Genomic DNA, 11,046 nt, shown 5'->3' with positions numbered 1-11,046 from the left:
GCAGAAAATGAAGACCACTTTTTCAGAATTCTCAAATGTAGTTTTATTCTTGGTAGTTTCTGGATTTCCATCACATACCTGCAGGACTGCAAAGGGTCAGAACTGTAAAGTTAAGAGTAAGGTAGTACTTAAACAAATACGTTTCATTCTACACTTCATATTTCACCAACGCGCCACAGGCTTTACAGCTGTGACCAACTTCTTAGAGAGCGCCGAGTCGTTATGCTGCTACCTAAAAAGGGCCCTTAACCGTTCAAATGCTTCACTTCCTGTGAACAGCTGTCTGGAAGGCTATGGAGGAAAGCTGCTCAAGTCGATATCAACTCTCCCAGACAACGATGACGTAAATTTCCTAACGATGAATATTTTCTAGGGTTAGCCACTTAAACATGCCATTACTTTTGAAAGCTCTGAGCTGCAGTAGTCAGAGGACATTTCCCCCCAGGAAATGCTAGGGTGAAACGAGAAAAGAATAAAAATAAAAATACAAAAAAATAAAATAATAATTTCACAGGAGACAGGCAGTGATTGCCCAGTGTGCATTTCCACCTCGTTCAGTTGCTCAGTCCACTAGAATTGTCCTGTCCCCACGTCCCCCCCCCACTGTAGCTCCTCCTGAGCCCGACTGTCCAATGAGTTTGTGTAGGGCGACTTGGTGATTGAGTCTGGGCGCGACGAGACCGGTCACATGTCTGGGAATGGTTGGGAAAAAAAAATAAAAACATCCGAGTAGAAGACGTGTAACGGTGATGAGACAAAACCTTTTACTCTTATCCCACTCCCATCAATACAGGTAAAAAGTCTTTAAAGCAGATGGCCAGAGTCCTCCTTCGTCATTCATATCCAACCTGCTCCAAGTCAGTTGAATGTAGGTGGAGTAATGTAGTTGGTAGGGGGTTGTGGTTGGGGTGAAGCCAGCATCCATATGCACTACAGATCAGAGCAGGAGGAAGAAGAGGGAGTGTTTGGAGGAGGTTCAGGAGTTCAACTTTTCTTAATGGGCTTGATTTTTAATTTTTAAAGAGAAGGGAGGTGACGGAGGCGAGGTTCAGGCTCAGGCAGTACTCAGAAGGTCCTGTATGGCTTTCTGCTGCGTCTCATTGAGTGTCGATATGCACTGTGTCCACAATCCTGCTGAGGTCTGGAAGATATGACAAGAATATGTTTAAATGCTTTGCAGATTACCCAAAGTAGATTTGAGGGCTGTGTCTACATTTCTGGGCTTACCTGCACTTGACGGATCACGTTAGCGAGCCGCTTGCTGCACGCGTCTTCGCTCTTGATAGATTCATTTGAGACGCCGTCGGCTATGATGAAGAAAATTTTAGGAAGATTTGCGTTCTCTGGTCCGAGGACAATCGGGTTGTTGCTGTGGAGAAAGGATTGAGAGGTCAGGTGTGCAGGGTGGAGGTGGTTCATAGACAGTCAGGAAAATGAAGTCTCGGTACCCTACCTCTCAATGAGGTCACAGAGGAAGTCAAAAGTGTGGACCGCCTCCTCTTTGTCCTCTTTGAGCGGTAGCCAGCTGAGCCAGTGGGGAAGGACCTCGTTAACGTTGACGCACTCTGGTCGGAACCTCATGAGCTTTCCCACAGCAGAGACGCAGTTCTCTGTAGCGTTGACGTTTTCCTTTGAGCGCGAGTCAGCTGCCTGGATGACTCTGACCAGCAGGGGGAGGGCCTCTGTGACGAAGAAGAAAGACCAGAGCACATCATGTAGGTGTCGCTAAACAACTGAACTGCCAGCAGGTAAAGTAAAGACCAGGTCATACCTGTGCAGAAGGGGCGGTAGTTCTCGCCTCCGAACTGAGCCATGACGCCGACGCCGTAGGCAGCTGCCTGCCGGACCTCGGGGCTCGTGTCGCAGAGTGACTGGATCATCGGCCGCAAGAAATATTCTGCGTATTTGAACGAGGAGGGGCTGCAGTGCTCCACCACATCGTCAAAGATGCACAGACCCCACTGTCTGTCAGCCCAGGGCCTGTTAGGACACTGAAGACAAGTGAGACAGTTTAGTAGTATTCATTTCCAGTTTCCATGTACATATGATACTTAAAAAAAACAGTGCTCAACAATCACTCACTATTAGCTGGACAATGAGCTGCAGCAGCTGCTCAAACCAAGGCAGCACCTTCTCTTTGTAACTGCTGAACACCGAGTGCAGGATGTCAGATACTTTGGTCAGAATGTACACATCGTTCTCATCCTGGGAGAAGACAAACACCATGATGGCTTGGAGTGTCTTGCATCATCATCATCATCATCATCATCATCATTTTTGAAGGTTAACACGCAAAGCAAAAATATTTACCTCATCTTGTAGTGTTTCCTCTACCTGCTCATCATAATCTTCATCCTGTCTCTTAGCTGGATAACACAAGTATGTGTTAGGATTTTGTACCAGCATTTAAAATAATCATGCCCTCATGGTATTTGTGATGTATCATTTGTCATGGCTAAAATATTTGTGTTTCTGAAGTCTCACCCTGCCTGAGCTCCTGGTTCTTAAAGTGCTCCTCCAGCTTCCCCTTCAGGATGCCGCCCAGCTCCTCAAAATGCTCGCTGTTCAGACAGCCGTCTCCCATCAGCTCTATGCACTTTAACAAACACACTTTTGTCAGTGCACAAAATAACATGGCTCACGGGGAGAGAAGGGGGAAAAAAAAAAAAAAAAAAAAAAAAAAAAGCCCAAAATGTAGCTACCTTGGCAAACGAATGCATGATTTCTGACAGGACATCCGAGTCTGGCTCTGTGCCGATGGCCTTGATGAGGGCGTCGCACATGAAGTGCCACATCTGGGTGAGGTATTCTGGTCCTCGAACCCGGGCACACTCAAGCAGCAGGGGCATGGACTCAGCTGCTGCCACCCGCACACGTGAGACAGTTAAGGCCAACGTCACCTGTATTTTCACTTAATCTGAACAGTGGAACCATCAGAGACGTTCATGCTGAAGTCTTTAACATCTAAACATGGAATCTGATCGTGCTGCCTCCTCCTGAATGTTTGAATCCAGCTAAACTATTTTAAAGGTTGAATGCCCCTGCCCCCCCAAAATCATGCAGCACTGAGTGCCCTGGAAGAATAGGAAATTGCTATATAAGAATCAGACCATTCAATTATACTGAAGTTTAAAATGTCATAACAAGAGGATATCATCATGAAAGTAGAACTTGAGCAGAGGAACCATGAGTTTCACCACCTGCTCTGTGTACTCAACAAAACCTTCTTTCAGCTCTTTGGCATAACACACCTGAGAAAAAGAAAGAAGAGGAAGAGTGAGTGATGACCACATCCACAGCTTCTCAGGACAGTCTTGAGTCTCATTTTCTTCTCACCAGCATCTGACAGGCAGTAGCCTTCTCCTCCAGGCCAGCTGTCTTGATTCCAAAACTCTGCTGGTCTCCCAGGTTGACAAACTCCCAGCCATCATCCTCTGATATGTTCTCCATGTCCTGGGCTTTAAAAGGAGAAAAGTGAAAGAGTTTTAAGTGAATCCTTTACATTACACATACAAGAATCACATATAGAAGTCCCAGCAGGCAGCACATTACTGCAATATTAAATATGAACACGTGACAGTGAGCAGATATTCTTCAGAGATTTGTGACTATTAATCTACGGACACTGATTCGTTGCAATATGGGTAAAGGTACATGGCTGCAGCCTTTATTCACCACTGGATTGATCAGGTTTAAAGCATGCTTTGGTAACTGATCATTTGAATGCCTGCAGACTTTCATTTCAGGCTTATAGAACAAACTGGACACGCATCAGAAGTCAGTGCAGGAGGCACAGGCGGCAGCTGTCTGTTACTTACTGTCAAGCAGGGCCACCTCAGGCTTGATGGAGGCAGTCTTCATCAGGGGGCCCATCACCACCGGCAGATACTGCTGGAACTCCTTCCCCAGAATCTTGCACATTCTCGCCCAGGCTGAGATCATGTAGGAGATCTAAACCGAGAACAAACCATAGCAGCTGACTGTGTGTGACCACCACCTTGAACTAGATAGTTTTAAGTTTTGTTCAAGTCGTCCTACCTGGGGATCATCATCCTCCAGATCGTTGAAGTCAGTCTGGGTCTTGAGGAGCAGCTGCATTACAGCCGATGCATCTGGCATGAACTAGAAGGGCAGAGAGAAAGATGTGCGAATATGAGGGTTAAAGCTTAATTTAAAGGGAATAACCTTGAATTAGGATCTTGGCACATGGTATGCTTTGATGGTCAAAGTATACCTTCTCCTTGCCGACAGCCAGGCCGATGAGACTGATGCACTCTATGGTCTTGCCGCGCAGCAGCCGGAGCTCCTTCTGCACGGCGTTTTCTACAATGTGTTTGAGCGAGGGCATGAACATGTCGTAATATGGCACAAACTTCTCCTCTGCGGTGTCGGCCACTGAGGCGATGGATGTCACCACCTGCTCCAGCACCAGCTTCGTGCCCTTCTGGATCAGCTGAAGGTTGAAGAAATGATTTGTATGAAACAGACCACACACACACACCGACTTTGTGAATGCAGGGTCTCCTCGAACACTTTACTGTACCTCCTGCAGCTTGGCAACCATGATGACATGAAGGTGCTGCACCAAGTTGTCCAGATAAAGGATGAGCAGCGATTTAGGACAGTCCTCTGTAAAGTTTATGAGGGCGGCGGCGGCATGGGCCTGCACCCGAGGGTTACTCTGGTCCTCCATGGTCTGCAGCAGGGCTGAGATCACCTAAAACGAATAAACAAACTGTCTTTGTAGCCATGAAGAAAATGAAAATGCTTGCACAGCTGTTTAAGTCACTTCAGATACCTTATCATGGAATTTCTTTTGGAAGGTGGGGGCAAAGTCTGTGGCCATTTGTCCAATAGCATTGCAGGCAGCATACCGCACCCTTGGGTGCTAGGAAGGAGAAAAAAAAAAAAAAAAAAAAAAAAAGTGTAAATGATTAAGAAATGGGAAATGATGCGACTAAACATTGATCAACCAACCATTAAGACAGTTAAGTAAACTGAGTGGCACTTTTGTACAACGGCTGCCGTTTCCTTACAGGGTCGGCGCAGAACAGGAGGACAAAGCTGACAATCTCTTGGAGGATGGCCTCCATCTGCTGGTGGCAACCCTCACCGATGGCCGACAGCGCCATTAACCCAGCATGGCGATACTTCCAGTCAGCTAGCAGGAAACACATAATTGACACAAATTTAAGCACTTTAGTACCAAAGCAGCTGTTAATTTTGCTGTATGAAAAAAAAATGGTAGCTTAATTAAAGTTAAATCAGTGCTGCAGTAATGTGCAGCTTTACTTACGATTCTGCAGCATCTGCATGATATGCTGTTTGATCATGGGAAGAATGATCTTCCCTCCCAGACCACAGGCAATTCGATCAAGCGCGCTCTCCCCAGCCACAGCGTTACTGGTGAAGCACAAGAAACATCCAGGAACTTATGGACATGCACACATCTACTGAACTTCAGAGTACTTTAAGAAGTAGGGGACGCAGATACTGTACCGACCCCTCAAAGATGGAAATATATTAGTGCATCAGGATGTACCTGTCAAAGTCTTCATCTTCCAGCTCATCTGCCATCGCCCACTCATCATCATCCTCGAGATCCACCATCATAGCCAGCATCTGAGGCACTAATAAACATAACAGACTTCTATCAAAACTACTCCACTCATCTTATTTGGGCACATCATTATAGAGGCCGCTGAATCAAACTCTTACCACTCTGTGCTACAATGGCCGTGTGTTTTCTTAGCATGGCCGCTGCCGTCTCTGATAACGTGACGATGACTTCCAATGCCAGCTGCCGTTGCATATTTGTAAGGTTGGTATCAGCGCACAGCTGAGGAGACAGGACAATTGCACATGAAACGATGCCTCGAGTCTTGATCAGTGGTAAAGAGATATTCACCATTTAGAGGTTGCAGCTTACCCTCAGACAGAGCTGCAGTGTTTCCTCCAAGTTGGGTCTCAAGTATTTGGGTGCCGTGTCTGCAATTTCCACCAGAGACTTGAGCACAGAGTCATCTCCCTGGTAGCATGACTCATTCACTGCCTGATGGGTAAATCAAACAAACAGGTAGGTTTGTAATGCAAATATATTCAACAGGTGTGGCAAAGTTAATGCCACATTCTGTCCTGACTTCCTCTTCCACCTTTATGAGTCAAACACAAAATATGCTACTGCAATAGAAGATTTGCTACAGGATCCAAGATGCCCAATATTTCATAATGATGCTGCATTATTATAACCTGCAGGAACAAACGCTACCAAACACTTGCATGTGTATTTGCTTTCACATGACTTCAATAACCTCTCAATGCAGAGACTGTCGTCAGAATCGATCATAACAGTATGAAAACATCATGTCACTCCGAGTAAGCAGTAGACCATTTACTTTGAAGTTCCAGCCTCCATTTGCAGATATCCAACATTAAACTTTAATTAATAGATCTTAAATGACTGATGCTCTTAGTGCTCAGAAGCCATTACCGGTGCAAAAACATAAGTACTGACGGGTTCCGTATCTACAGTACAAAGTGATCCGATCTGAAATCACAAACACACCAATGTGTTATAGCTTACCTGCAGGATTCCCGGCAGGAGATCAGCAAAGTGTTTCAGCAGAGCTGTGTTGCTTTCATTGGACAGAACAAAAGATGCTGCAGCCCGAGCCGCCAGGGTACGAATCTGTGAGATTAATTTAAATACATAAAAGCAGCTAAGAAAGGGAACTGAGAGGTGTGTGATATGAAAGAAAGATCCACACAAAGTTAAATGACATCACGTTTCAGCTACCAGGCCATGCCCCATCCTAAAACCTTACCTGTGGGTTTGCCTGGTCCTGCATGCACTGAACAAGCATGCGCTTGATAACTTCCATATAATGCTGCTGCTGGTTGCCAAAGATTCCTGGAAAGTTCCTAGAAAGATATCATTGGAAGACATCAGTCAGCCATCAGTGCATCCGCCTGAGTAAGAGTTTGAATTCATCATGCAACAGGAGCTCACCAGAATATGTGCAAGGCAGCTTCTCTGAGGCCGACATTCTCAGCGTTGACAGAATCAAACAGAAACTTGAGCACCTCTGGCCACTGGTTATTCCCATCGTCATCTACATTAAACAAAAACACCAAACATTCCTCAGTAATTTCCACTTTGAATGTTATTTGATCAACATCTGAGAATTTCATTAATGACCCATGAGAATGTTTGCCCATTATTCCTGCATAACATGGGAAATACTGAGTCATGGCTTATCCATAGCGTTTAATCAACAGCCACCAGAAGAGAGTGAGAGAGAAAAAATAAATAAATATAAAAATCACCGATCAGGTTCCGGGACAGCTCGGCTGCAATGTCGCAGATCTTCTTGCGGATGGTTGGGGAAGTCTCTTGTTGGATGCCCGTCAGCAGCTCTGTTTTGATGGCTGTCTGCATCTCCACGGTCAGGCCTGGGTAGATCTCCTCAAAAGAGGAAGACAGCAGCCGCCGCAGCAGCACTGCTGCCATCTGTTTGACCTGTGGGGGCAAAAAAAATTATTAAATACAATGCTGCTTTCAACATGACGTCATACCTAAACAGTCATGTCAGACACCCATACACAAGTGTTCCTTTTTCAGTTTAGTTGGGCAGTTGGCTTACTGGACCAGCTAGTTTTATAGTTTATGCTCTCTATTTAACAAGTGTTGTGAAACAAATCGTTTCCTTCTGCAAAGACATGTTACCCGTTTGGTAAACCAAAACCTTTAGAGTGAGTGGTCATTAAGGGGAATAAAAAAAACAAAAACAAAACCAGACCGAGTGTCTTAGAATGGCAGAGTCACTCTCCCTGGGCCAAGCACCTCTCTGCCTGCTCCCATTTCAAGCCTCTAAAAATATCAGCCTTGAGGTAAAGTAAAGCAGAGGAAGCATGAGGACCCAAGCAGCTGGTGGATTCAGAGTAAACATGACTGCCTGAATGCCAGAACTGTGACTCACAACAAGCCGTAGTCAGGCAGCGCCGAGGCCTCACATGTGATAGCCGGACTACATACTTGAAATGCCAGCAATGTTGCATCTTTTAGAGATAAAAGGTATTGCAGGCTTCAGTGTCACGCATTGCATCACTCTTTCCCATGTGTACTGCCATCTGAATGGGTAATAATTACGACAGATAGACATATATAAGAATATTTGGATTTAATATTTCACCATCCTTTTATTAGATTCTGACAGAGGCTGGAGCGCATCCCTGATTACTTTGGATGATGTTTTTCCAAGTTATTGTGTGTATTAAAACCCACTCAGTACATTATTCATATAGGGCAAAAATGCACATAATCCATTTATTTAGCATGTAATGTCTCATATTAACTGTGACACAGCACCCAAAAAACCCACGGAGATGTGAACGAGTGAAAAACAAATTTCATACACAACATTTGTTGACAACTTAAGATTTTAAAGGTGAAAGAATTACGTCAACTTTGTCTGACCTTTGGCCTAAATGGTCCGTTTTTGGGTGTGTCAAGACTTCATTGAGCACAATACAACAGATCATAAATGTCTCAGATGGGCTCTTAAGTGGCCAAGTTTTTGAAGTTCCCCTGCTTCAGGCTGAAAAAATTCACCATGTCATGCCACAGATATGTTCACAATCCGTGTACAAACCTCCTCTGCAGCAGACGCATCTCTGACAGCTTGTAGCAAGAATGTGATCTTATTCTGGCCTGGAATATTGTCGTAGGTCTCCTGAAAAGAAAATGAAAGCACCGCGGTTAGGATCAGACAGGCCATGCACAACATGAATTTCTACTGCTAATACAGCATCATGTTCCCTTTACTGCAGTTACAAAGAAAACCAAAAAAAAAACCCCCAAAACAAAACACTCAAGCTTAAACAGATGCTGTGGTCAAAATAATAAGGACTGTCCAGTGAGGTCATATCAGGGATTACCTGAAATATAAAGGCAGGACTGAATATTCACTTTTCCCATTTTTACTGAGGGTTAAGCTACAGAAGCATGAATATATTTTCCTTATAAAAATGGCAAAAAAAAAAAAAAAAAAAAAAACCCACAGGAAAATACATAGACATCTGTCAGGTAAGGTAACACTCTGCCTCAACTCACATTGTGTTTCTTTGCATAATCGCACCCCAAATGTCCAGTTCTGAGCCAGGAAAAACCCTGTACATCACTGATGTTTGCTATAAAGACAATCAGTATTTTAATCAGCAGTAAAAGTGTGACATTTGTGCAAGTGTACCGAATATGGCTATAAACTGAACATGAGCCCTAATGGGCTCATACACAAGAGCCACCCATTTATTTTACCACTGTTATGCTGGTTTACCCAAGTTAAATGAGACTCCACAGGGATACAGTGAAACCTCTGGTGTGCGCTCTGGTAAAAGTCACTATGTGCATGTAGTTTCAGCATCCCCATCATGTGGAAGGATCGAATACAAACTCTTAACACAACTGCACGGGAGAGCCACCTTCAATGATTCCCAAACTGACAAAATGAGACAGGGAGGAGCACAGATGTGCCAACGGCTGGGCTAAAATCAAATCCCAAACAATTAGAATCAGAATGACCAAGCGCTCAGGTTGAGCAACCCTTGAATTACCTGCAAATCAATCTGCAAAGTCCACTCCTCTTATAACCTGACTTGAACTACTGCACTAATCCATTTGTCCACCTAAAGCCTAAATGAGTTTGGTTGCCACACAAATTCAAATGCACTTCATGGCTTCTCATAATACCACCACTTGGATGAACTAGTGATGGGATTAACTACAAAAAAATTAAAATAAAATAAAGGGTGACTAACTGTATCTTTCAACTGTTAAAATGTGAGTTTAGGTCCCATACAGGTGGATCAATTCCTATTATGCGAGTAAAAGAGAACGGGAGGAGTTCCTATAAAGGATGAATTCCAGTGAGCTTAGCATCCCGGCAGACAGTCTGAGTTTATCAAAGAAAAACGCTGACTGGTAGAGAGAGGCGGTGTGTGATAAGATTCAACCACCTCATCCAAAAGTCGGGGTGCCGGAGAGGGAGGGGGACGCTGGTAACAATGCTCTGCGGCGACAAGAGGCTAATAATGGTGGTTGTGAGGGGGGAAGAGTGAATAGACGAGCTAGACACAGCCTAAACAAATCCTCTGAGAGAAACTAATCCGAGGAGACGAGCCTAGCTACTGACGTGTCTGAAACTGAGATGATCAACTTCACGAAGGGAAACACGGCTGCTAGTTTAAAACTGTCTGGTTAAGACTTGACTTTTAGTTAACACGACCGGAGGCCATTGCATAAGTAATCGCCCCTTTGAATGAACTACCTCACCATCTACAGCCTATCCCTTTGATGGTTTGTTTATCACCGCAGCAGTAACTCAGCATATGTGCCACGTTCAGTCTCAATATTCCGCTTTAATATTTTAGCAAGCCAATGTGCTGAACCCTAGCGTGCTAGCTAACAAACCTAGCAGCACTGTGGGTAGCTCATTAGCTTGCTGCTACTTCCTGTACTCTACAGGCGCCACTGTCAGCTGGAGGTTTGGAGGCTGGTTCCGACAAACGGGTCCGTTCACTTTTTACCGAACAGCCCGAGCTTTGCCGAGACACGTACGGCTACATGGTGTCATGACAGCGCTGGTATCTGTGACATCGAAATTATGTCCACGTATAACTACGCAACATGGTGGTAGTTAGCGTTAGCTGACTAGTACTCGGCTTCACAGCGCACGTGGGCTACCGAGCTTGACGTGAGAGGCTGCGCGCGGCCAGGATGGACAGCTAAGTAGTTAGCTTCTGCTAACTTGGCCACACGACTTCCAGCATTCGCCGAACTTGTCAGCCACTAAAAACTGTTTTTTTCCTCGTCTTACCTCTGCCTGTTTCCTGACGTTGTTGTCAGGGCTCATCAAGTTACCCAGCAAGAGGTAGAACTGCTGCTGTTCCGCCATTGCAGTGAGATCCAAAAAGAGCAGCCGGGTGGAGGAGCGGCGAAATGAACCCGGCAGACCCTGCCTCGGTCACACAATGCTGCTAGCGTCTTAT

General features: G+C 45.0%; 1 protein-coding gene across 1 annotated transcript; it reads right to left on the bottom strand.

Moving 5' to 3' along the window:
- Positions 1-18: 18 nt before the first annotated feature.
- kpnb3 (karyopherin (importin) beta 3) lies at positions 19-11,046 on the bottom strand. Its single transcript, XM_026158406.2, has 26 exons — positions 10,875-11,046; positions 8,652-8,732; positions 7,327-7,519; positions 7,010-7,112; positions 6,825-6,921; positions 6,584-6,688; positions 5,930-6,052; positions 5,719-5,839; positions 5,543-5,630; positions 5,297-5,403; positions 5,037-5,161; positions 4,799-4,888; positions 4,544-4,717; positions 4,235-4,453; positions 4,039-4,122; positions 3,819-3,951; positions 3,337-3,458; positions 3,155-3,251; positions 2,703-2,875; positions 2,485-2,596; positions 2,311-2,366; positions 2,083-2,205; positions 1,772-1,991; positions 1,454-1,682; positions 1,228-1,369; positions 19-1,141 (listed from the first exon to the last, which is right to left on the bottom strand). Exons 1-26 carry the CDS (start codon positions 10,950-10,952, stop codon positions 1,055-1,057), a joined length of 3,282 nt encoding a protein of 1,093 aa, XP_026014191.2. The 5' UTR covers positions 10,953-11,046; the 3' UTR covers positions 19-1,054.

Source organism: Astatotilapia calliptera, chromosome 23 (assembly GCF_964374335.1).
Source record: "Astatotilapia calliptera chromosome 23, fAstCal68.1, whole genome shotgun sequence".
Taxonomy (NCBI): Eukaryota; Metazoa; Chordata; class Actinopteri; order Cichliformes; family Cichlidae; genus Astatotilapia; species Astatotilapia calliptera.
The sequence above is the reverse complement of the archived record's forward strand: the minus strand, read 5'-3'. Positions and strand labels throughout refer to the sequence as shown.

What these genes read in the sequence shown, in the direction of transcription:
- kpnb3 (XM_026158406.2), bottom strand. Translation starts at nt 10,952, where the DNA reads ATGGCGGAACAGCAGCAGTTCTACCTCTTGCTGGGTAACTTGATGAGC. An exon ending in TCCTGTTCTGCGCCGACCCT is followed by an intron (nt 4,889 to 5,036) that starts GTAAGGAAACGG and finishes TCTCCTTCCTAG; the next exon opens with CACCCAAGGGTGCGGTATGC. An exon ending in CTACCGCCCCTTCTGCACAG is followed by an intron (nt 1,683 to 1,771) that starts GTATGACCTGGT and finishes TCTTCGTCACAG; the next exon opens with AGGCCCTCCCCCTGCTGGTC.